Here is a 24,300-nt window from a genome sequence, read left to right as displayed (position 1 = left end):
AGCTTGCTTATATGGTTCTGATCCAGTTCTGTCCCCCGTTGTGAGTTTGCCTGTTGATTCTGTACTGTATATCTGCTTCTCTGGTTTCTGACTTCTTCGCTACGTCTTGACTATCCGTTCTGTCTTGCCCTTTGGTAATTGTCGTGCTATCTCGTGCTTTGACCCCGGCCTGATCTGGTTTATTTCCCTGTCTATGCCTATTTGTAACTTTGTTCCGTAGTTGCCATTCTAGGAGTTTTCCTGCAGCTCCTGACTCTCGGGAGTTTAGTCCATGCCCCCAGCAGTCGCATGCTTCAGGTCCTGTGGGTCTGAAGCACGCATCTTCTCTTCTGCTGCCCGCTCCACAGGTATCTCTGAGCACAGGTTGTCTTACTCAGGACACGCACACTGGCTCAGTGAGCAAGTGCAGTGCGGTGTTCCTGACACATGGTATGTGAAAAGAGCTCTATTGAGTAATCTGAAGTGTGTGCTGCCGCATCCTTCACTTTGGGTGTGGGTGAAGGACACAAGGAAAGGGGTTGCTCCTGACCAGAAGCCTGCAGTTACGTCTCAGTGCTTGCATTTTGTTAAACTTCAGAAGAGGAGGCGATAGAGCTGGAGGCTGTTTCAGCAATGTAAGCCAAAAACAGTTCCTGATGCTCCGGCTTTAAAAGCAGTCTACCTACTCCCATAAAACGGAGCCTTACAGGCCTTCCAGAGCTACACCATGACGCAGGCTCAACACCTCCTGCCTTAGCTGCTATTGTGTTTTTGGCACTACCAGCAGATGCACCACCACCACCATCAGTACCAGGTGGCCCCCCATGCCCTCGTCCGTGTCCTCTTCCACCATACTTCCTAATGTTTTGGAAAATGGACCCAAAATACCAGCAGATATATGGTACTGTATCAGAAGCATACAGCTCTATACAGTCTAGGGATAACAGTAAATCTCCGTATATATTTCATGATTCATACACAGACACTCACAGGCTCAGTATGGATTACCCAATAATTTAAAAAATTGAAAAAGGGTACAGATACAAGGTATATATAGTATAGTGTAAAAATTCTAAATCTCCGTATACATTTCAGGAGGCAGACACAAACGCTCTCAGGCCCAGTATGGATTACACAAGAATATGGAAAGCTGTAAATGGGTAATGTAACACAAGTGTACAGCTGTATACAGTGTTGGGGTAATCTTAAAGCTCCTAATATATTGCCGGAGTAACAGACAGACATTCACAGGCTCATTATGGATTACACCAGAATCTAAATAGCTAAAAAGGTTACTGTATCAGAAGCGTACAGCTGTATACAGTGTTGGCCAAATTTGAAATCTCGGTATATATTTCCGGAGTCACCCTCAGACGCTCACTCAGTCTGGGTTTGACCATAATAAAAAATGTTGTAAAAAAAGGTACTGGATAACAAGATAGCAAGTATATATATTATAGGATACAATTGAAATCTCCGTATACATAGTCCCGTAGTCACTCTCAGACGCTTACTCAGTATGGATTTGACCGTAATACTAAATTTCGAACAAAGATACTGTATAACAAGATACAAGCTGTATCGAGTATAAGGTAAAAATTGGTATCTCCAATTCACCGTATATATAGAAGGCGTAAACCACACACGCTCACTCACTATGGATGATACCTTAATACAAAATTTGGAACAAAGGTACTGTATCAGCACATAGCAGGTGTATCCAGTCTAGGGGTAATTGTAAATTTCCGTCTATACTTCCGGCGTCAGACACAGACACTCACAGGCTCACTATGTATTACACCAGAATTTAAAAAGTAGAAAAAGGGAAAGGTAGTCGAAGCGTACAACAGTATACAGTGTTGTGGTACTTTTATATCTTCATATATATTTCAATCTCAGTAAGCCAGTCCAGACTCTCTGCTACTGGAAACTACATGGATACAAGTACAGACGGAAATTCCTCCATAATTGGCTGAGAAAAGGCGCTGGAAGCATTATTTGAAACGCGACTTTGGAGCTCTGATCGGCGACCTCATGGTCGACCTCTCGCTATGGTCGGATTTCGATCGGCGAAACCTGACTTTAGCTAAAGTCGGCTATTTTTGAATTTGACCGACCCGTTTCGCTCAACTCTAGCCACCACTAATAAATCTGGTCGAACAGCGGCAGAGAAGATCTGCAATGATTTTGCTTTGAAGTTTGGGTTCCCTATGAGGTTACACCACGACCAAGGAAGAGAATCTGAGAACCAGCTCTTTGCCAAATTAGGAAAGTACTGTAGAATTCAGAGATCCCATACAACACCCTATCCCTCAGAGGGTAATGGACATAACAGGACATTATTGTCAATGCTGCACACTTTAACAGCTGACGAGAAGAAAGATTGGAAGAGTTCTCTGTTAAAAGTGGTACATGCATATAACTGTACCAAGAGCGAGGCAACGGGTTATTCACCTTTCTTCCTATTGCATGGATGATCGCCAAGCCAAGACTGCCAATCGACATCATGTTCGATACACCGGTGTCAGAGACTTACAAAACGTATCCGGAGTACCTTCGGAAATGGAAGGAACGGATGACAGAGGCATACAACATAGCCTCCAAAGTGGCAACCCAAGGGCAGAGCAAGAGTAAGGAGTACTATGATCGAAAATGTAATTGAGCAGAATTAACACAAGGAAGTCGGGTGCTAGTCGAGAAAAAGCTGGTCCAGGAAAACTTTGTTCGTACTGGGAAGACAAGGTGTATGTGGTCGTGCCATCAAAAGAGACTGTTAGTCAATGTGCCTCTAAGAAGCAGCTGTACTGTTATAAAGCCTGTACTTAAGAGACTTGAATTGTACTAAATGTGCTGTGACATTAAACTACACTGTTCATGAGGACTCTATTAGTTGTACCTGTGTGAGCAAGTGGATCCATGTTGTGCCTGAGGAAGCTGCGGTACATGGTCCCCATGAGTAACGTTTCCCCCCCGAGTTCCAAAGAATTAATGAGACCTATCCCACCCCTATCTGAACCTAGCGGCGCTCACGTAACATGCAGCATATACAGTGCCTACAAGTAGTATTCAACCCCCTGCAGATTTAGCAGGTTTGATAAGATGCAAATAAGTTAGAGCCTTCAAACTTCACACAAGAGCAGGATTTATTGACAGATGCATAAATCTTACAAACCAAAAAGTTATGTTGCTCAGTTACATTTTAATAAATTTTAAACATAAAAGTGTGGGTCAATTATTATTCAACCCCTAGGTTTAATATTTTGTGGAATAACCCTTGTTTGCAATTACAGCTAATAATCATCTTTTATAAGACCTGATCAGGCCGGCACAGGTCTCTGGAGTTATCTTGGCCCACTCCTCCATGCAGTTCTTCTCCAAGTTATCTAGGTTCTTTGGGTGTCTCATGTGGACTTTAAACTTGAGCTCCTTCCACAAGTTTTCAATTGGGTTAAGGTCAGGAGACTGACTAGGCCACTCCAACACCTTGATTTTTTGCCTCTTGAACCAGGCCTTGGTTTTGTTGGCTGTGTGCTTTGGGTCGTTGTCTTGTTGGAAGATGAAATGACGACCCATCTTAAGATCCTTGATGGAGGAGTGGAGGTTCTTGGCCAAAATCTCCAGGTAGGCCGTGCTATCCATCTTCCCATGGATGCGGACCAGATGGCCAGGCCCCTTGGCTGAGAAACAGCCCCACAGCATGATGCTGCCACCACCATGCTTGACTGTAGGGATGGTATTCTTGGGGTCGTATGCAGTGCCATCCAGTCTCCAAACGTCACGTGTGTGGTTGGCACCAAAGATCTCGATCTTGGTCTCATCAGACCAGAGAACCTTGAACCAGTCTGTCTCAGAGTCCTCCAAGTGATCATGAGCAAACTGTAGACGAGCCTTGACATGACGCTTTGAAAGTAAAGGTACCTTACAGGCTCGTCTGGAACGGAGACCATTGCGGTGGAGTACGTTACTTATGGTATTGACTGAAACCAATGTCCCCACTGCCATGAGATCTTCCCAGAGCTCCTTCCGTGTTGTCCTTAGGTTAGCCTTGACTCTTTGGACAAGCCTGGCCTCGGCACGGGAGGAAATTTTCAAAGGCTGTCCAGGCCGTGGAAGGCTAACAGTAGTTCCATAAGCCTTCCACTTCCGGATGATGCTCCCAACAGTGGAGACAGGTAGGCCCAACTCCTTGGAAAGGGTTTTGTACCCCTTGCCAGCCTTGTGACCCTCCCCGATCTTGTCTCTGATGGCCTTGGAATGCTCCTTTGTCTTTCCCATGTTGACCATGTATGAGTGCTGTTCACAAGTTTGGGGAGGGTCTTAAATAGTCAGAAAAGGCTGGAAAAAGAGATAATTAATCCAAACATGTGAAGCTCATTGTTCTTTGTGCCTGAAATACTTCTTAATACTTTAGGGGAACCAAACAGAATTCTGGTGGTTTGAGGGGTTGAATAATAAATGACCCTCTGAATAAACTTTTCACAATTTTAAAAAAAATTAAACAAAGAAATAACATCCTTTTTTTCCTGCAGTGCATTTCACACTTCCAGGCTGATCTACAGTCCAAATGTCACAATGCCAAGTTAATTCCGAATGTGTAAACCTGCTAAATCTGCAGGGGGTTGAATACTACGTGTAGGCACTGTATATCCAAACACACAGGGCCATTCTTACGTCAGATGATGTAGCTGAATAGCGTCTCCGATGTTTTAATGCTGGAAATTCGCATGTTTAGTTTTAAGGTGGTTCTTAGCTGAGGGAAAAGAAACAACAAGTTTGTAGGACGCATATTTTTGATGCTGTACTGCCATATAAATAAATTCACATGGAGAATTCCTGCAAAAAAAAGGAATTTAAGGGCTCCCCTAGGACAACAGGCAAGTTATTAGGAATCTCTGGCGGCTGGATCCCTGTATCAGCTATCCCAGAGTGAGATCATGTTTAATGCTGACCATACAGGGATTGCTGGGAGGATCAGATGCCTCTAAGACCACCTCAGACAACCCCCACCCCCAAACTCCCCAGTACTGGCCATTCCCCCTGCATTTCCAGCCTATAATGTGGTTGTACCAGTAAGCTCCCAAATCACATTTCTTCAGGACTTCAGGCTGTGCCTCCCTACAGAAAATCGTGCCTTCCACTACTGAAAAATGCTGAAGACACAGGGCCTGCTTTGTCTGCTAATTGGCCTGGCACTGAGAGCAGCATGTGCAGAAGGTAAGAAAGTTATAAAGTAACTGCCATGCTGTATAGATGTAGTAGTACAGAAATTCCAGCTGTGCTATAGAAGTAGCTGCAGTTACTTAGAATAAAAAAAAAAGTTTTACAAACTTTTTTACAGGAAAGATGTATATCTTTGTACAGTGTTAGCCAGTAGATAGAAAAATATTTAGAATTGAGCGTCCTCAGTGGTCCTCAGGACCCTCAATTCTGAATATTTTACAAACTTTTTTAGGAACTTTTGTTGCTGTTGCAGAATTGCACAAATAGCTAATTCATTACCATAGAAATTCCAGGTTCTCCAAGTAGGATTCAGTTCCTTAGAGCTTTTAGCCAAGACTATGCACGGCTTTGTGCTGATTGCTAAACTACAACTTCCAGCATCACAGCTTAAGAACTACAGGTTGTAGATTACTGGTTTATAGTGTGTGTCCCCTTATAGAGTATACACTGAGTCTATTTGAAAAGTTAATTAAATTAGTAAAAGTATATCACGGAATCGTTATATAGGTGATTTATTTGTTCTTATGCTATCCTCAATCAGAAATCGATTATTGTCAATCTTATTCAATCAAATCGATAGATAAATAGATAGATAACAGATAGATAGAGGGAGGAATAGATAGATTGATTGATTGATAGATAGATAGATAGATAGATAGAAGGAGGGATGGATAAATGGATATATAGATGGAGGGATAAATGGATGGATGGATAGATAGAGGGAGGAATGGATGGATAGATAGAGGAAGGGATAGATGAATGGATAGATAGAGGGAGTAATGGATGGATAGAGCGAGGGATGGATATATAGAGAGAGGGATAAATGGATGGATGGATAGATAGATGGAGAGATGGTTGGTTGGATGGATGGTTGGATGGATATATAGCTAGAGCCAGAGCGGGATGGATGGATGGATATATAGATGGAAGGATAAATGGAAGGATGAATAGAGGGATGGATGGATAGATAGATGGAGAGATGGATATGCAGCTAGAGTAATGGATGGATGGATAGGTGGAGGGATGGATGTATAGATGATGGATGGATGGATGGATGGATAAATAGATAGATACTAATTATTACTGAACTCCTATCCCACGTAGTTTGGGATGTGGTAGGCTGTAGTAATAACTTTAACCCCTTCCTGACATCCGACGTACTATCCCGTCCACGGTACCCGGGCCCTTATGACCGTGGACGGGATAGTACGTCTACCGCGATCAGCGGCGCCCAAGTGGTGAGCGCCGCTGATCGCGGCCGGGTGTCAGCTGATTATCACGGACCGCCCCCGACACGTTAACCCCTTGCACACCGCGATCAAACATGATCGCGGTGTACCGGGAGTTAAAGGGGGCTCCCTCCGTGCTTCCCTGAGCCCACCACGGCAGCGCAATGTGCAGCGCTGCTGCGGGGGGCTCCTTTCCTCCAGGCCCCCGAATCCAAGATGGCGACGGGGGCCTTCGGGGGCCTGCAGGAAGCTGGCTTCCTCAGTGCCTGCAAAGCGCAAGCATGAGGAAGCCTTCGGCACTGCCTGTGACAGATCGCTGATCTGTCACAGTGATCTGTGATGTGACAGATCAGCGATCTGTCACAGGACAGTGATGTCCCACCTGGGACTATGTAATAAAGTAAAAAAAAAATTTAAAAAAAGTGTAAAAATAAATTAAAAAAAATCGCCAAATAAATTAGTAAAAAAAAAAAAAATATTCCCCAATAAATTCATTTTTTGAAAATAATAAAAAAAAAAACAATAAAAGTACACATATTAGGTATCGCCGCGTCTGTAACGACCCGCCCTATAAAATTGTCCCATTAGTTAACCCCTTTAGCGAACCCCTTAAAAAATAAAAATAAAAAACGAAGCAAAAAATAATGATTTATTATCATACCGCCAAACAAAAAGTGTAATAATGCGCGATCAAAAAGACGCATATAAATATCCATGGTACCGCTGAAAACGTCATCTTGTCCCGCAAAAAACGAGCCACCACACAGCATCATCAGCGAAAAAATAAAAAAGTTATAGCTCGCAGAATAAAGCGATGCAAAAATAATTATTTTTTATATAAAATAGTTTTCATTGCATAAAACCGACAAAACATAAAAAAACGACCTAAATGAGGTATCGCTGTAACCGTACTGACCCAAAGAATAAAACCGCTTTATCAATTTTACCGCACGCGGAACGGTGTAAACGCACCCCCCCAAAAGAAATTCATGAAACGCTGGTTTTTGTTCATTCTGCGTCCCAAAAATCGGAATAAAAAGCGATCAAAAAATGTCACGTGCCCGAAAATGGCACCGATAAAACGTCAACTCGTCCCGCAAAAAATAAGACCTCACATGACTCGGTGGGTCAAAATACGGAAAAATTATAGCTCTCAATATGTGGTGATGCAAAAACTATTTTTACAATAAAAAGCGTCTTTAGCGTGCGACAGCTGCCAAACATAAAAACTGCCATAAATAGTAAATCAAACCCCCCGTTATCACCCCCTTAGTTAGGGAAAAATAATAAAATAAAAAAAAATGTATTTATTTCCATTTTTCCATTAGGGTTAGGGTTAGGGCTAGGGTTAGGGCTAGGGTTAGGGCTAGGGTTAAGGTTAGGGCTAGGGTTAGGCTTGGGTTAGGGCTAGGGTTAGGGCTGAGATTAGGGTTAGGGGTGTGTTGGGGTTCGGGTTGGAGTTAGAATTGGGGGTTTCCACTGTTTGGGCACATCAGGAGCTCTCCAAATGCAACATTGCGTCTGATCTCAATTCCAGCCAATTCTGAGTTGAAAAAGTCATATGGTGCTCCTTCCCTTCCAAGCTCTGCCATGCGCCCAAACAGTGATTTACCCCCACATGTAGGGTATCAGCCTACTCAGGACAAATTGCAAAACAATTTTTGGGGTCCAATTTCTCCTGTTACCCTTAGGAAAATAAAAAATTGGGGGCAAAAATATCATTTTTGTGGAAAAAAATGATTTTTTTATTTTCACGTCCGAGCGTTATAGACTTCTGTGAAGCACTTGGGGGTTCAAAGTGCTCACCACACATCTAGATAAGTTCCGTGGGGGGTCTAGTGTCCAAAATGGGGTCACTTGTGGGGAGTTTCAATAGTTTAGGTACATCAGGGGCTCTCCAAACGCACATGACACCCGCAGACCATTCCATCAAAGTCTGCATTCCAAAACGTCACTGCTTCCCTTCCGAGCCCCGACGTGTGTCCATACAGTAGTTTTCTCCCACATATGGGGTGTCAGCGTACTCAGGACAAATTGGACAACAACTTTTGGGGTCCAATTTCTCCTGTTACCCTTGGGAAAATGAAAAAATTGGGGACTAATTGATCATGTTTGTGGAAAAAATACGATTTTTTTATTTTCATGCTCGGGCATTATAAACTTCTGTGAAGCCCTTGGTGGTTCAAAGTGCTCACCACACATCTAGATAAGTTCCTTAGGGGTTCTCGTTTCCAAAATGGGGTCATTTGTGGGTGTTTCCACTGTTTAGGTACATTAGGGGCTCTCCAAAGGCAACATGACACCCGCAGACCATTCCATCAAAGTCTGCATTCCAAAACGTCACTACTTCCCTTCCGAGCCCTGACGTGTGTCCATACAGTAGTTTTCTCCCACGTATGGGGTGTCAGCGTACTCAGGACAAATTGGACAACAACTTTTGGTTTTCAATTTCTCCTGTTACCCTTGGGAAAATAAAAAAATTGGGGACTTATTGATCATGTTTGTGGAAAAAATACGATTTTTTTATTTTCATGCCCTGGCATTATAAACTTCTGTGAAGCCCTTGGGGGTTCAAAGTGCTCACCTCACATCTAGATAAGTTCCTTAGGGGGTCTAGTTTTCAAAATGGGGTCATTTGTGGGGGGTTTCCACTGTTTAGGTACATTAGGGGCTCTCCAAAGGCAACATGACACCCGCAGACCATGCCATCAATGTCTGCATTCCAAAACGTCACTACTTCCCTTCCGAGCCCTGACGTGTGTCCATACAGTAGTTTTCTCCCACATATGGGGTGTCAGCGTACTCAGGACAAATTGGACAACAACTTTTGGGGTTCAATTTCTCCTGTTACCCTTTTGAAAATAAAAAAAATTGGGGACTTATTGATCATGTTTGTGGAAAAAATACGATTTTTTTATTTTTATGCCCTGGCATTATAAACTTCTGTGAAGCCCTTGGGGGTTCAAAGTGCTCACCTCACAAATGGATAAGTTCCTTAGGGGGTCTAGTTTACAAAATGGTGTCATTTGTGGGGGGTTTCCACTGTTTAGGTACATCAGGGGTTTTCCAATCGCGACATGGTGTCCGATCTCAATTCCAGCCAAAAACGTCAAATGGCGCTGCTTCCCTTCCGAGCTCTGCCATGCACCCAAATAGTGGTTTACCCCCACATGTGGGGTATCAGCGTACTCAGGACAAATTGCACAATAACTTTTAGGGTGCTGTTACCCTTGGAAAAATAAGAATTGAGGGTGAAAAGATCATTTTTGTGGAAAAAATATGATTTTTTAATTGTACGGCTTTATGTTATAAACTTCTGTGAAGCCCTTGGGGGTTCAAAGTTCTCACCACACATCTAGATAAGTTCCTTATGGGGTCTAGTTTCCAAAATGGTGTCATTTGTGGGGGGTTTCCACTGTTTAGGTACATCAGGGGTTTTCCAATCGCGACATGGTGTCCGATCTCAATTCCAGCCAAAAACGTCAAATGGCGCTGCTTCCCTTCCGAGCTCTGCCATGCGCCCAAATAGTGGTTTACCCCCACATGTGGGGTATCGGCGTACTCAGGACAAATTGCACAATAACTTTTGCAGTCCAATTTCTCCTGTTACCCTTGGTAAAATAAAAAAAATTGAACCTGAAGTATTTTTTTTGTGAAAAAAAGTTAGATGTTCATTTCTTTTTAAATATTAAAAAAAATTCCTGTGACGCACCTAAAGGGTTAATAAACTTCTTGAATGTGGTTTTGAGCACCTTAAGGGGTTCAGTTTTTAGAATGGTGTCACTTTTGGGTATTTTCTATCATATAGACCCCTCAAAGTGGCTTCAAATGTGATGTGGTCCTAAAAATAAAATGGTGTTGTAAAAATGAGAAATCGCTGGTCAACTTTTAACCCTTATAACTTCCTAAAAAAAAAAATTTTGGTTCCAAAATTGTGCTGATGTAAAGTAAACATGTGGGAAATGTTAGTTATCAAGTTTTTTGTGTGCCGTATCTCTGTGATTTAAGGGCATAAAAATTCAAAGTTGGAAAATTGCGAAATTTTCAAATTTTTTGCCAAATTTCCGTTTTTTTCACAAATAAACACAAGTTATTTGAATGAAATTTTACCACTAACATGAAGTACAATATGTCACGAGAAAACAGTGTCAGAATCACCGGGATCCATGGAAGCGTTCCAGAGTTATGACCTCATAAAGGGACAGTGGTCAGAATTGTAAAAATTGGCCCGGTCATGAACGTGCAAACCACCCTTGGGGGTGAAGGGGTTAACCAAAAGGAGAGATCAATTTTCTCTATGTTTTCCCATTCATCTTTTTTAATGGGGTTCTCAACTTTGCTTTTAAAATTGACAGAAGCAAACCATGGTGGTAATCCTATAAAAGAAGGCATACTGATACCTGTACTCTGCATCCTTCTGCTGGTCTCCTGAAGCGATGATGTCAATGACCACCAAATGACCACTGCAATCCCTTTAATGGTTTTGGGATTTAGAATGTGGAAACTTGGCCTGATACCAATGGCTGGGGAAATGTTCATATATAGTGTAGGCACAACCTCAGCGCAGTGGTAGAGAGGGGGGCACTTAGCAAAGGTTGAAATGGCACCACCATTGGGACCCAAGGTTTTTCCACCCAAGAGAAAAACATCAGGACTTAGTTTTTCCTCTCTACACCTTTTCCTTTAATTCCCAGCCCATTTTTTCTCAGTAGAGGGGTGTCCTTGCTCAGGCTCTCACCACCTAATAGCAAAAAGGATTTTTTTTTTCCATAGCCTCCATTGAATTGGGCTGAGTGTATGATATGCACTATGGTCACAGTTTCACCTGTGTGTTACATTATAAGTAACTAGTAGAATACCCTCGGCTTCGCTCACGGAAAATATGTTAAATTGTTGGTTATGGTAGCTAAAGGAAAATTTTCAGTGTCACCCTGAAATTAACATTTTCAGAGTGCTACAGTAAAAAAAAATTTCCACTTTAAATTTTTATTATTTTGGCATTTTACTAATTTGTCAGTCATAACTGTTGTTTTCCCCTCAGCACTTTTACTTTCACCTTCACATTTCTCCATTTTATGTATAGGGTCTAACTTTGGGGGCCCCAATCTCATGATGGTGGGACTAGAGTTGAGCGAAACGGGTCGAAAAAATTCAAAAGTCGCCGACTTTTGGCAAAGTCGGGTTTCATGAAATGAAACCCGACCCTAGGATGAGGTCGGCCACGAGGTCGGCGACTTACGCGCCAAAGTCGCGTTTCAAAAGTTTGTTTTGCGCTCTTTTTCAGCCAATCAGGATCCACGGACACTGTGGGCAACGTGATGACATAGGCACGGGTCACCACCATCTTTCAGAAGGGCATGCAAGTGATTGGCTTGCTTTGGTGGGCGTCACAGGGGGTATAAAAGGGCGTGCACGCCGACCGCCATCTTACTTCTGCCGATCTTAGTATAGGGAGAGGTTGCTGCTGATTCTGTAGGGAGAGCGTTAGGCAGGGAAGAAGACAAAAAAACTGCTTCTGCTGCTAGCGATTTGGCCTGCACAACACACCAGTCACTGTGTGTGCAGTGCAAGGGGAGGCTATATAGTGGTGTATCAGTGGTGTTGGTTGTTGGGCTGCCTTTTAAGGCTTCCTGACAGGCTGGCATTGCTGTTTACCCACTGCTCCGCAAACTGCTTTTTTAAAAGCAATCCCAATTTTTTTTTTTGTCCTGCTGAGAAGAAAAAAAAACTGCTTCTGCTGCTAGCAATTTGGCCTGCACAACACACCAGTCACTATGTGTGCAGTGCAAGGGAAGGCTATATAGTGGTGTATCAGTGGTGTTGGTTGTTGGGCTGCCTTCTAAGGCTTCCTGACAGGCTGGCATTGCTGTTTACCCACTGCTCCGCAAACTGCTTTTTTAAAAGCAATCCAATCTCCCTTAATCTCTAGTCACTTTTGTCACAGCTGTGCCATCGAGCCTGTCACATAGCGCTCAGATATCAGTGGGCCTCACACAATCCAAAAGTGTCCACTGTCCACAAGTGTGTGCAGAAATTCAAAATCTCCCTTATCCTCTAGTCACTTTTGTCACAGCAGTGCCATCGAGCCTGTCACATAGCGCTCAGATATCAGTGGGCCTCACACAATCCAAAAGTGTCCAGTGTCCAAAAGTGTGTGCAGATATTCAAAATCTCCCTTATCCTCTAGTCACTTTTGTCACAGCAGTGCCATCGAGCCTGTCACATAGCGCTCAGATATCAGTGGGCCTCACACAATCCAAAAGTGTCCAGTGTCCAAAAGTGTGTGCAGATATTCAAAATCTCCCTTATCCTCTAGTCACTTTTGTCACAGCAGTGCCATCGAGCCTGTCACATAGCGCTCAGATATCAGTGGGCCTCACACAATCCAAAAGTGTCCAGTGTCCAAAAGTGTGTGCAGATATTCAAAATCTCCCTTATCCGCTAGTCACTTTTGTCACAGCAGTGCCATCGAGCCTGTCACATAGCGCTCAGATATCAGTGGGCCTCACACAATCCAAAAGTGTCCAGTGTCCAAAAGTGTGTGCAGATATTCAAAATCTCCCTTATCCTCTAGTCACTTTTGTCACAGCAGTGCCATCGAGCCTGTCACATAGCGCTCAGATATCAGTGGGCCTCACACAATCCAAAAGTGTCCACTGTCCACAAGTGTGTGCAGAAATTCAAAATCTCCCTTATCCTCTAGTCACTTTGGTCACAGCAGTGTCATCGAGCCTGTCACATAGCGCTCAGATATCAGTGGGCCTCACACAATCCAAAAATGTCCAGTGTCCAAAAGTGTGTGCAGATATTCAAAATCTCCCTTATCCTCTAGTCACTTTTGTCACAGCAGTGCCATCGAGCCTGTCACATAGCGCTCAGATATCAGTGGGCCTCACACAATCCAAAAGTGTCCACTGTCCACAAGTGTGTGCAGAAATTCAAAATCTCCCCTGTCCTATAGACACCTTGTACCTTGTTTTACATTACTATATAGTTTGTTGGATTTTGTCTACATTTCTACCAAAAATGAGGAAGGCTGGTGGAAGAGGCCGTGGAATTGGGCGGGGGTTGGCAGCTGGTAATGATGGTGTTGGTGGTGGATCTGATGGTAGTGGCAAGAGCAAAATAGGACCGAATGCAGGAGGTGCTGACCCTGCGTCATCGTCTGGCTACATAAGGCCTCGAACGCTTAGTTTTCTAGGAGTTGGCAAACCGCTTTTAAAGCCAGAGCATCAGGAAAAAGTTTTGTCTTACATTGCTGACTCAGCCTCCAGCTCTATCGCCTCCTCTTCTTCAGTTGTAAAAAGTAAAAGCACTGAGTCGTCATTGGAGGCTCATGTTCACGAACCACACCTTTCCTTGTGTCCTTCACCCCAACCAAGATTGAAGGATGACGCAGGCCATACTACTGATTACTCCATGGAGCTGTTTTCACATACCATGCCTGGATTATCAAGTGAAATGGTGAATTACCCAGGCCAAGATGAATCTGACATGGAGTGCACTGATGCACAGCCGCTGATGGATGATTCTGCTGGTACATTCACTCAGAGCACTACATTGTCCTCGCAATGTACAGAGCCAGATTCTGACCCTGATGAGACTCAGGTGCCCCTTCCCGCACACTATACCACCATACACGGTGACACAGAGGAAGGTGCACATGACATAGAAGAGGAGGTGATGGATGACCCAGTTGTTGACCCAGATTGGCATCCATTGGGGGAAGAGGGTGCTGCTTCCAATAGCTCAGATGAGGAGCATCCACAGCAGACATCGACATCGCAACAGCTGTTATCTGGCAGGCCCGGAGCACTCCAAAGACAGGTTCCAAACCTCAAAAGAGTTGCTGGACAGCTTGTCCAGAGGGTCAAAAGATCACAGCGTGCTAGGCCGCAAAATGTCTGCCAAAGTAGGAAGAGTGCAGTGTGGCACTTTTTTGAACAAAATCTTCATGATCAGGCCAAGGTTATCTGTAAGAAGTGCGCAAAGACCTTTAGCCGAGGGAAAAATCTGAAAAATTTGAATACCAGTTGCATGCTTAGACATTTAACCAGCATGCACTTGCAAGCGTGGACACAACACCAAACCTCAAGTGCCACATGTGCAACTGATCACAACGAAGGTAGTCAGCAACGCTACATTGTTTTCCCCACTGTAAGCCCACTGGTTAGCACAGCAGCAAATGTTGAGGTGTCGTTGCAAGACCACAGCAGTCAGGGAATCCCACTGTTATATCAAACGAAAGACTGATTCTAGGCCATCAGAAAGAACACCAACTCCATCACCATCATCAACCCTCTCTCAGTCCGCCCTGTCCACCGCTACTTCCACCATATGCAGCTCTCAAGTCCAGCTCACCCTCCCAGACACTATGAGTAGGTCAAGAAAGTACTCAGTCTCTCATCTGCGTACACTGGGTTTGAACGCCCACATTGCCAAACTAATCTCGTTTGAGATGATGCCCTTTCGGTTGGTGGAAAGCACAGCTTTCCGCGAACTCATGGCCTATGCAGTACCACGCTATGACCTACCCAGTCGCCACTTCTTCTCTCGCAAAGCCATCCCAGCCCTCCACCATCATGTGAAAGACCGCATTGTCCATGCACTCAAGCAGTCAGTGAGCGGAAAGGTGCACCTCACAACTGATGCATGGTCCAGTCGGCATGGCCAGGGCCGTTACGTGTCCATCACTGCGCACTGGGTTAATGTGGTGGATGCAGGGTCCACAGGGGACAGCGGTGGTGGGACAGTGCTGCCTAGCCCACGGTATAGGAAACAGTTGGCTGTAGGCGTTCGACCCTCCTCCTCCTCCACCTCCTCCAGAAGCGAAAGCTCGTCCACAGAGCGCAGTCGTACGAGCACTCCATCTGCAGCTGCCACTGTTGCACACGATGTGTCCCCCTATCGAGCAGCTAGTGGAAAGCGTCAGCAGGCTGTGTTGCAGATGATGTGTTTGGGCGACAGACACACCGCCGAGGTGCTGGCCGAGTACTTGAAGCGACGAACTGAGTCATGGCTGGGCAGTGTACATCTTGAGGCAGGCAAGGTAGTTAGTGATAACGGCCGTAATTTTGTGGCAGCCATAGCCCTTTCAAAACTCAGCCACATACCTTGCTTGGCTCACACCTTGAACCTGGTGGTGCAGTGCTTCCTCAAAAATTATCCGGAGTTAACAGCCCTGCTCCAGAAGGTGCGAAGACTGTGTGCGCACATCCGCCGGTCGCCTGTACACTCCGTTCGTATGCAGAAGCTGCAGCGATTGCTCCACCTTCCCAACCACCGCCTCATTATCGACATTGCAACAAGGTGGAACTCCACCCTGCACATGGTGGAGCGGCTGTGCGAGCAGAGGCAGGCCATAATGCATTTGTGGGAGGATACACGGCCAGGCACTTTGAGAGCAGACATGGAGTTAACAGGTGTGCAGTGGTCGAAGCTGAAAGACCTTTGTAAAGTCCTTCAGTGTTTTGAGGAATGCACACGGCTGGTAAGCGCAGACGACGCCATCCTAAGCATGAGCATCCCACTTATGCGTCTGCTCATGCAAACTTTGACGCACCTTAAGGAGCAGGCGTCTGCAGCCAATGTTGATGAGGAGGAAGAGGAGGAGGGAATCCTTGATGACATTCAGCCATTGTCTGCTCAGGGACCTCTCCTGGACGAGGTGGAGGAAGAAGAGGATGAGGAGGAGGATGATGGGGATGATTACTTAGGGGAGGAGGATGCATCTCGTGGGGCAAGTGAAAATGTTGGCGTGGCAAGGTCTGGTACAGGGTTTGTGCGTGACTGGAGGGATGTGGATTTGCCAGAAAGTGCTCCTCCACCCAGCACTCGCAGTGCATCATTGACACCGGGAACATTGGCCCACATGTCAGATTATGCCTTGCGGATCCTAAAAAGGGACCCCCGCATTGCCAAAATGATGAACGATGACGATTACTGGTTGGCCAGCATCCTGGATCCACGCTATAAAGGCAAATTACAAAACATCATGCCACAGGAGAACCTTGACCTAATATTGGCTAATAAACAAGCAACTCTGGTAAATCGGTTGCTTGAGGCATTCCCAGCACACAGCAGCGGTGATGGTTCTCACACGAGCCGTACGGGCCAGGGGCAGCTTGGCAGAGGTGTTCGTGGTGCACACAGCAGAAGTGGCGTTGGAGACAGGGGTTTCATGACAATGTTGTGGACTGATTTTTCAAATACCGCTCACACAACTGGTAATACTGCATCGATGGAAAGTGACAGGAGACAGCAGTTGTCAACTATGGTAACAAACTACTTTTCCTCCCATATCGATGTTCTCCCACACAGGTCATTCCCCTTTGACTATTGGGCCGCTAAACTGGACACCTGGCCTGAATTGGCCCAATATGCCTTACAGGAGCTTGCTTGCCCAGCTGCAAGTGTGCTATCGGAAAGAGTCTTCAGTGCAGCTGGATCAATCCTGACAGAAAAAAGGACCCGTCTGTCAACCCAAAATGTGGATGATCTAACCTTCATTAAAATGAACCACGCATGGGTTTCCAAGGATTTTGTCCCACCTTCCCCTGATGACACATAGGGTGACAGAAAAATGGCTTGCTTTGGTCCACCTCTTCCTGGTACTTCACCTATTTCGCCTTTTGCATCAGCTGAATGTCCAACATCAACATATGCCACTTTCTAAAACTCCCTAACTGTGCTGCCTCCCCCCCCATGGCCGGGGTCACCACCTACCACACGACACCGTGCGAGTGCCGTTGCCCTGGACAGGTGGGTAGGCCGACTCTTGGGCGCGGGCACTGGCACAGGGTCCCTCATAGTGCAATCAAGTGTCTCTGACGGTGGTGGTGCACACCCGCCGTCAGACACACCGCTGTACTATGAGGGGCCCAGTGCCAGTACCGACGCCCACGAGTGGGCCCCCCTTGCTTGGGCAGGGCCACAGCATTTGCAATCTTTACCTCTCCCTGCTCCTCCGCTGTGTAATCTGGGCCGTCAAATCCATACTGTGCCTGACACCGTCTGAGCCTGCCTCCTGAGACATATATTTTGAATGTGTACGCTATCCATACATGTTATCCAGGGATACGGTACCCTTTCTAACCTTTGTGCAATCACGTGCAATCCATACTGGGCCTAACACCGTCTGAGCCTGCCTCATGCTGTATAGACATATATTTTGAATGTGTACGCTATCCATACATGTTATCCAGGGATACGGTACCCTTTCTAACCTTTATGCAATCACGTGCAATCCATACTGGGCCTAACACCATCTGAGCCTGCCTCCTGAGACATATATTTTGAATGTGTACGCTATCCATACATGTTATCCGGGAATACGGTACCCTTTCTAACCTTTGTGCAATCACGTGCAATCCATACTGGGCCTAACACCGTCTGAGCCTGCCTCATGCTGTATAGACATATATTTTGAATGTGTACGCTATCCATACATGTTATCCAGGGATACGGTACCCTTTCTAACCTTTGTGCAATCACGTGCAATCCATACTGGGCCTAACACCGTCTGAGCCTGCCTCATGCTGTATAGACATATATTTTGAATGTGTACACTATCCATACATGTTATCCAGGGATACGGTACCCTTTCAAACCTTTGTGCAATCACGTGCAATCCATACTGGGCCTAACACCGTCTGAGCCTGCCTCATGCTGTATAGACATATATTTTGAATGTGTACGCTATCCATACATGTTATCCAGGGATACGGTACCCTTTCTAACCTTTGTGCAATCACGTGCAATCCATACTGGGCCTAACACCGTCTGAGCCTGCCTCCTGAGACATATATTTTGAATGTGTACGCTATCCATACATGTTATCCGGGGATACGGTACCCTTTCTAACCTTTGTGCAATCACGTGCAATCCATACTGGGCCTAACACCGTCTGAGCCTGCCTCCTGAGACATATATTTTGAATGTGTACGCTATCCATACATGTTATCCAGGGATACGGTACCCTTTCTAACCTTTGTGCAATCACGTGCAATCCATACTGGGCCTAATACCGTCTGAGCCTGCCTCATGCTGTATAGACCTATAGTTTGAATGTGTACGCTATCCATACATGTTATCCGGGGATACGGTACCCTTTCTAACCTTTGTGCAATCACGTGCAATCCATACTGGGCCTAACACCGTCTGAGCCTGCCTCATGCTGTATAGACATATATTTTGAATGTGTACGCTATTCATACATGTAATCCAGGGATACGGTACCCTTTCTAACCTTTGTGCAATCACGTGCAATCCATACTGGGCCTAACACCGTCTGAGCCTGCCTCATGCTGTATAGACATATATTTTGAATGTGTACGCTATCCATACATGTTATCCAGGGATACGGTACCCTTTCTAACCTTTGTGCAATCACGTGCAATCCATACTGGGCCTAACACCGTCTGAGCCTGCCTCATGCTGTATAGACATATATTTTGAATGTGTACGCTATCCATACATGTTATCCGGGGATACGGTACCCTTTCTAACCTTTGTGCAATCACGTGCAATCCATACTGGGCCTAACACCATCTGAGCCTGCCTCCTGAGACATATATTTTGAATGTGTACGCTATCCATACATGTTATCCAGGGATACGGTACCCTTTCTAACCTTCGTGCAATCACGTGCAATCCATACTGGGCCTAACACTGTCTGAGCCTGCCTCATGCTGTATAGACATATATTTTGAATGTGTACGCTATCCATACATGTTATCCAGGGATACGGTACCCTTTCTAACCTTTGTGCAATCACGTGCAATCCATACTGGGCCTATCACCGTCTGAGCCTGCCTCATGCTGTATAGACATATATTTTGAATGTGTACGCTATCCATACATGTTATCCGGGGATACGGTACCCTTTCTAACCTTTGTGCAATCACGTGCAATCCATACTGGGCCTAACACCGTCTGAGCCTGCCTCCTGAGACATATATTTTGAATGTGTACGCTATCCATACATGTTATCCAGGGATACGGTACCCTTTCTAACCTTTGTGCAATCACGTGCAATCCATACTGGGCCTAACACCGTCTGAGCCTGCCTCATGCTGTATAGACATATATTTTGAATGTGTACGCTATCCATACATGTTATCCGGGGATACGGTACCCTTTCTAACCTTTGTGCAATCACGTGCAATCCATACTGGGCCTAACACCGTCTGAGCCTGCCTCCTGAGACATATATTTTGAATTTGTACGCTATCCATACATGTTATCTGGGGATACGGTACCCTTTCTCACCTTTGTGCAATCACGTGTAATCCATACTGGGCGTGAGAACGGCTGGCGAGCTGTTAAGCAAGCTACAGCACCTGTCCAGACAAGTACAGGGATTCCCTAGCGAGGAGACTTATTTGATTGTTTTCAATGTTGGGACAGCAATTTTTGGGGAGCACTATACTCTGGAGAATGATAGATGGGGCCCACCATACACTGGAACATTCCAAAGGTAGACATCAGACACTGGAGCAGCATTTACAGGGCCCATTATACACTAGAGCATTAGAAATGGGGCCCATTATGTTTGGAGCATTATTTGGGCCCATAAGACAGTGGAGCTTCATCCATGGGGACCAACATATACTGTAGCATTATGTGGAGCTCATCATATACTGTTTCAAACATTATATGGGACCAATGATTCGGTATGGAGAAATAGATGGGCCTCGTCATGAGATGTAAAAAGTGAAGTATTTTTCATTGTACTATACCGCTATTTCTCTGCCGTATCGGAGCATGATGAGTTGTGGTATGTGTTAAAGGGGCGCTCTTTCCCCCCAGGGCACATGAAAACCTGGAGCCAGCCCTCCCCCCCCACAGTTTGTAGCCAAATAACCCCCATTTTTCAGTGCGTAACTTGTATTATGAAGTTAATTAAGGTTGACAAGCTTAAGAAAGAAGAATTGATGCTTTTGGCATTCAAATGGGCACTGTAGGTGTGTTTCCTGTCCTCCTCTCACTGCCGACTTTTATTCCCCATTGACTTACATTGGGTTTCGTGTTTCGGGACGACCCCGACTTTTCCCTATAATCGGACGATCTTGCTCGACCCGACTTTTGGAAAAGTCGGGTTTCACGAAACGAAACGCGACCCTAAAAAACCAAAAGTCGCTCAACTCTAGGTGGGACGCTAGCAAGATGTAATGTCTGCAGTATTCTGCTCCTGTGGGTGGAGAGGGGGCATGCCAAATTTCACCCAAATCGGGCGAGAACTGTGGATTTGTGTAGAGCGGGCTACTACAGATTTCACATTTCCTCATTATATGTATAGGACCTAACGTCGGGGGCCCCAATCTCATGACAGAGGGACGCTAGCGAGATGTAATGTCTGCAGTATTCTGCTCCTGTGGGTGGAGAGGGGGCGTGCCAAATTTCACCCAAATCGGGCGAGAACTGTGGATTTGTGTAGAGCGGGCTACTACAGATTTCACATTTCCCCATTATATGTATAGGACCTAACGTCAGGGGCCCCTATCTAATGACGGAGGGACGCTAGCGAGATGTAATGTCTACAGTATTCTGCTCCTGTGGGTGGAGAGGGGGTGTGCCAAATTTCACCCAAATCGGGCGAGAACTGTGGATTTGTGTAGAGCGGGCTACTACAGATTTCACATTTCCCCATTATATGTATAGGACCTAACGTCGGGGGCCCCTATCTAATGACGGAGGGACACTATCGAGATGTAATGTCTGCAGTATTCTGCTCCTGTGGGTGGAGAGGGGGCATGCCAAATTTCACCCAAATCGAGCGAGAACTGTGGATTTGTATAGAGCGGGCTACTACAGATTTTGAGTTTTATATATGTACTAGATGTGTGCCCGATGCTATCGAATCGGGAGGGCAGTAACATCACGTTTGGGGCAGCTTTGTGGCGCTGGGGGTGGCGGCCCACCCACCTCCGTGCAGTCACAATGGGCAGGAAAGACGGTGTTTTGCGGCCTGTGCTGGAGATGGTGTGTGGCACTACCAGAGGGTGGCCGCACCCAATCTCCAGCACAGGCCTCAAGCCGCGGTCTTTCCTGCCGGCTGTGACTGCACAGAGGTGGATAGGCAGGCAGGGGCGGGATCCGGCGCGTGTAGTCAGGCAGTGGGTCCAGCGGCGGCATTCCTCTCATTACACCCCCTCATTATACCCCCTTCATTGCACCCCTCTCGTTATATTCCCTCGTTACACCCCTTTCACAGCCTCGTGATCGCAGCTGCGTCCTGGATCCGAGCGGCATCACTTGGGTGTTCCAAAATGGCGGTCGGCGTACTTCCGGTACGGTGCAGTGGATTGTGGGATTCGAGGACATCCAGACGGAAGTGGGTGACAGACAATTTAAGACAATTATATATATATACAGTCATATGTTAAAGTTTGGGCACCCCTATTAATGTCAACCTTTTTTCTTTATAACAATTTTGGTTTTTGCAACAGCTATTTCAGTTTCATATATCTAATAACTGATGGACTCAGTTATATTTCTGGATTCAAATGAGGTTTATTGTACTAACAGAAAATGTACAATCTGCATTTAAACAAAATTTGACCGGTGCAAAAGTATGGGCACCCTTATCATTTTCTTGATTTGAACACTCCTAACTACTTTTTACTGACTTCCTGAAGCACTAAATTGGTTTTGTAACCTCATTGAGCTTTGAACTTCATAGCCAGGTGTATCAAATCATGAGAAAAGGTATTTAAGGTGGCTACTTGCAAGTAGTTCTCCTATTTGATTCTCCTATGAAGAGTGGCATCATGGGCTCCTCAAAACAACTCTCAAATGATCTGAAAACAAAGATTATTCAACATAGCTTTTCAGGGGAAGGATACAAAAAGTTGTCTCAGAGATTTAACCTGTCAGTTTCCACTGTGAGGAACACAGTAAGGAAATGGAAGAACACAGGTACAGTTCTTGTTAAGCCCAGAAGTGGCAGGCCAAGAAAAATATCAGAAAGGCAGAGAAGAAGAATGGTGGGAACAGTCAAGGATAATCCACAGACCACCTCCAAAGACCTGCAGCATCATCTTGCTGCAGATGGTGTCACTGTGCATCGGTCAACAATACAGCGCACTTTGCACAAGGAGAAGCTGTATGGGAGAGTGATGCGAAAGAAGCCGTTTCTGCAAGCACGCCACAAACAGAGTCGCCTGAGGGATGCAAAAGCACATTTGGACAAGCCAGTTACATTTTGGAAGAAGGTCCTGTGGACTGATGAAACAAAGATTGAGTTGTTTGGTCATACAAAAAGGCGTTATGCATGGAGGCTAAAAAACACAGCATTCCAAGAAAAACACTTGCTACCCACAATAAAATTTGGTGGAGGTTCCATCATGCTTTGGGGCTGTGTGGCCAATGCCGGCACCAGGAATCTTGTTAAAGTTGAGGGTCGCATGGATTCAACTCAGTATCAGCAGATTCTTGACAATAATGTGCAAGAATCAGTGACGAAGTTGAAGTTACGCAGGGGATGGATATTTCAGCAAGAAAATGATCCAAAACACCGCTCCAAATCTACTCAGGCATTCATGCAGAGGAACAATTACAATGTTCTGGAATGGCCATCCCAGTCCCCAGACCTGAATATCATTGAACATCTGTGGGATGATTTGAAGCAGGCTGTCCATGCTCGGCGACCATCAAACTTAACTGAACTGGAATTGTTTTGTAAACAGGAATGGTCACAAATACCTTCATCCAGGATCCAGGAACTCATTAATAGCTACAGGAAGCGACTAGAGGCTGTTATTTTTGCAAAAGGAGGATCTACGAAATATTAATGTCACTTTTATGTTGAGGTGCCCATACTTTTGCACCGGTCAAATTTTGTTTAAATGCAGATTGCACATTTTCTGTTAGTACAGTAAACCTCATTTGAATCCAGAAATATACCGGAGTCCATCAGTTATTAGATATATGAAACTGAAATAGCTGTTGCAAAAACCAAAATTGTTATAAAGAAAAAAGGTTAACATTAAAAGAGGTGCCCAAACTTTAACATATGACTGTATATAGACACTGTAGGTTGATAAATACAGAAACATATACAGAAAAGTATACACTCACTGGCCACTTTATTAGGTACACCTGTCCAACTGTGTGTTAAGACTTAATTTCTAATCAGCCAATCACATGGCGGCAACTCAGTGCATTTAGGCATGTAGACATGGTCAAGACAATCTCCTGCAGTTCAAACCGAGCATCAGTATGGGGAAGAAAGGTGATTTGAGTGCCTTTGAACGTGGCATGATTGTTGGTGCCAGAAGGGCTGGTCTGAGTATTTCAGAAACTGCTGATCTACTGGGATTTTCACGCACAACCATCTCTAGGGTTTACAGAGAATGGTCCGAAAAAGAAAAAAAATCCAGTGAGCGGCAGTTCTGTGGCCGGAAATGCCTTGTTGATGCCAGAGGTCAGAGGAGAATGGGCAGACTGGTTCGAGCTGATAGAAAGGCAACAGTGACTCAAATTGCCACCCGTTACAACCAAGGTAGGCAGAAGAGCATCTCTGAACGCACAGTGCGTCGAACTTTGAGGCAGATGGGCTACAGCAGCAGAAGACCACACCGGGTACCACTCCTCTCAGCTAAGAACAGGAAACTGAGGCTACAATTTGCACAAGCTCATCGAAATTGGACAGTAGAAGATTGGAAAAACGTTGCCTGGTCTGATGAGTCTCGATTTCTGCTGCGACATTCGGATGGTAGGGTCAGAATTTGGCGTAAACAACATGAAAGCATGGATCCATCCTGCCTTGTATCAACGGTTCAGGCTGGTGGTGGTGGTGTCATGGTGTGGGGAATTTTTTCTTGGCACTCTTTGGGCCCCTTGGTACCAATTGAGCATCGTTGCAACGCCA

The 24,300-nt window shown here is 45.3% G+C and overlaps 1 protein-coding gene across 2 annotated transcripts in view; it reads left to right on the top strand.

Annotated features, from left to right (window-relative positions):
- The first annotated feature begins 5,072 nt into the window (after positions 1–5,072).
- PDPN (podoplanin) overlaps positions 5,073–24,300 on the top strand; it is a 59,807-nt gene continuing 40,579 nt past the window's right edge. For both annotated transcript variants that reach the window (XM_073585561.1, XM_073585560.1), the window contains exon 1: positions 5,073–5,193. In XM_073585561.1, the coding sequence (XP_073441662.1) occupies positions 5,127–5,193 (67 nt within the window). In that variant the 5' untranslated portion in view covers positions 5,073–5,126. The remainder of the gene's footprint in view (positions 5,194–24,300) is intronic.

Source organism: Dendrobates tinctorius, unplaced genomic scaffold, assembly GCF_039654945.1.
Source record: "Dendrobates tinctorius isolate UK_male_01 unplaced genomic scaffold, ASM3965494v1 ptg000086l, whole genome shotgun sequence".
NCBI classification, from domain to species: domain Eukaryota; kingdom Metazoa; phylum Chordata; class Amphibia; order Anura; family Dendrobatidae; genus Dendrobates; species Dendrobates tinctorius.
The sequence above is the reverse complement of the archived record's forward strand: the minus strand, read 5'-3'. Positions and strand labels throughout refer to the sequence as shown.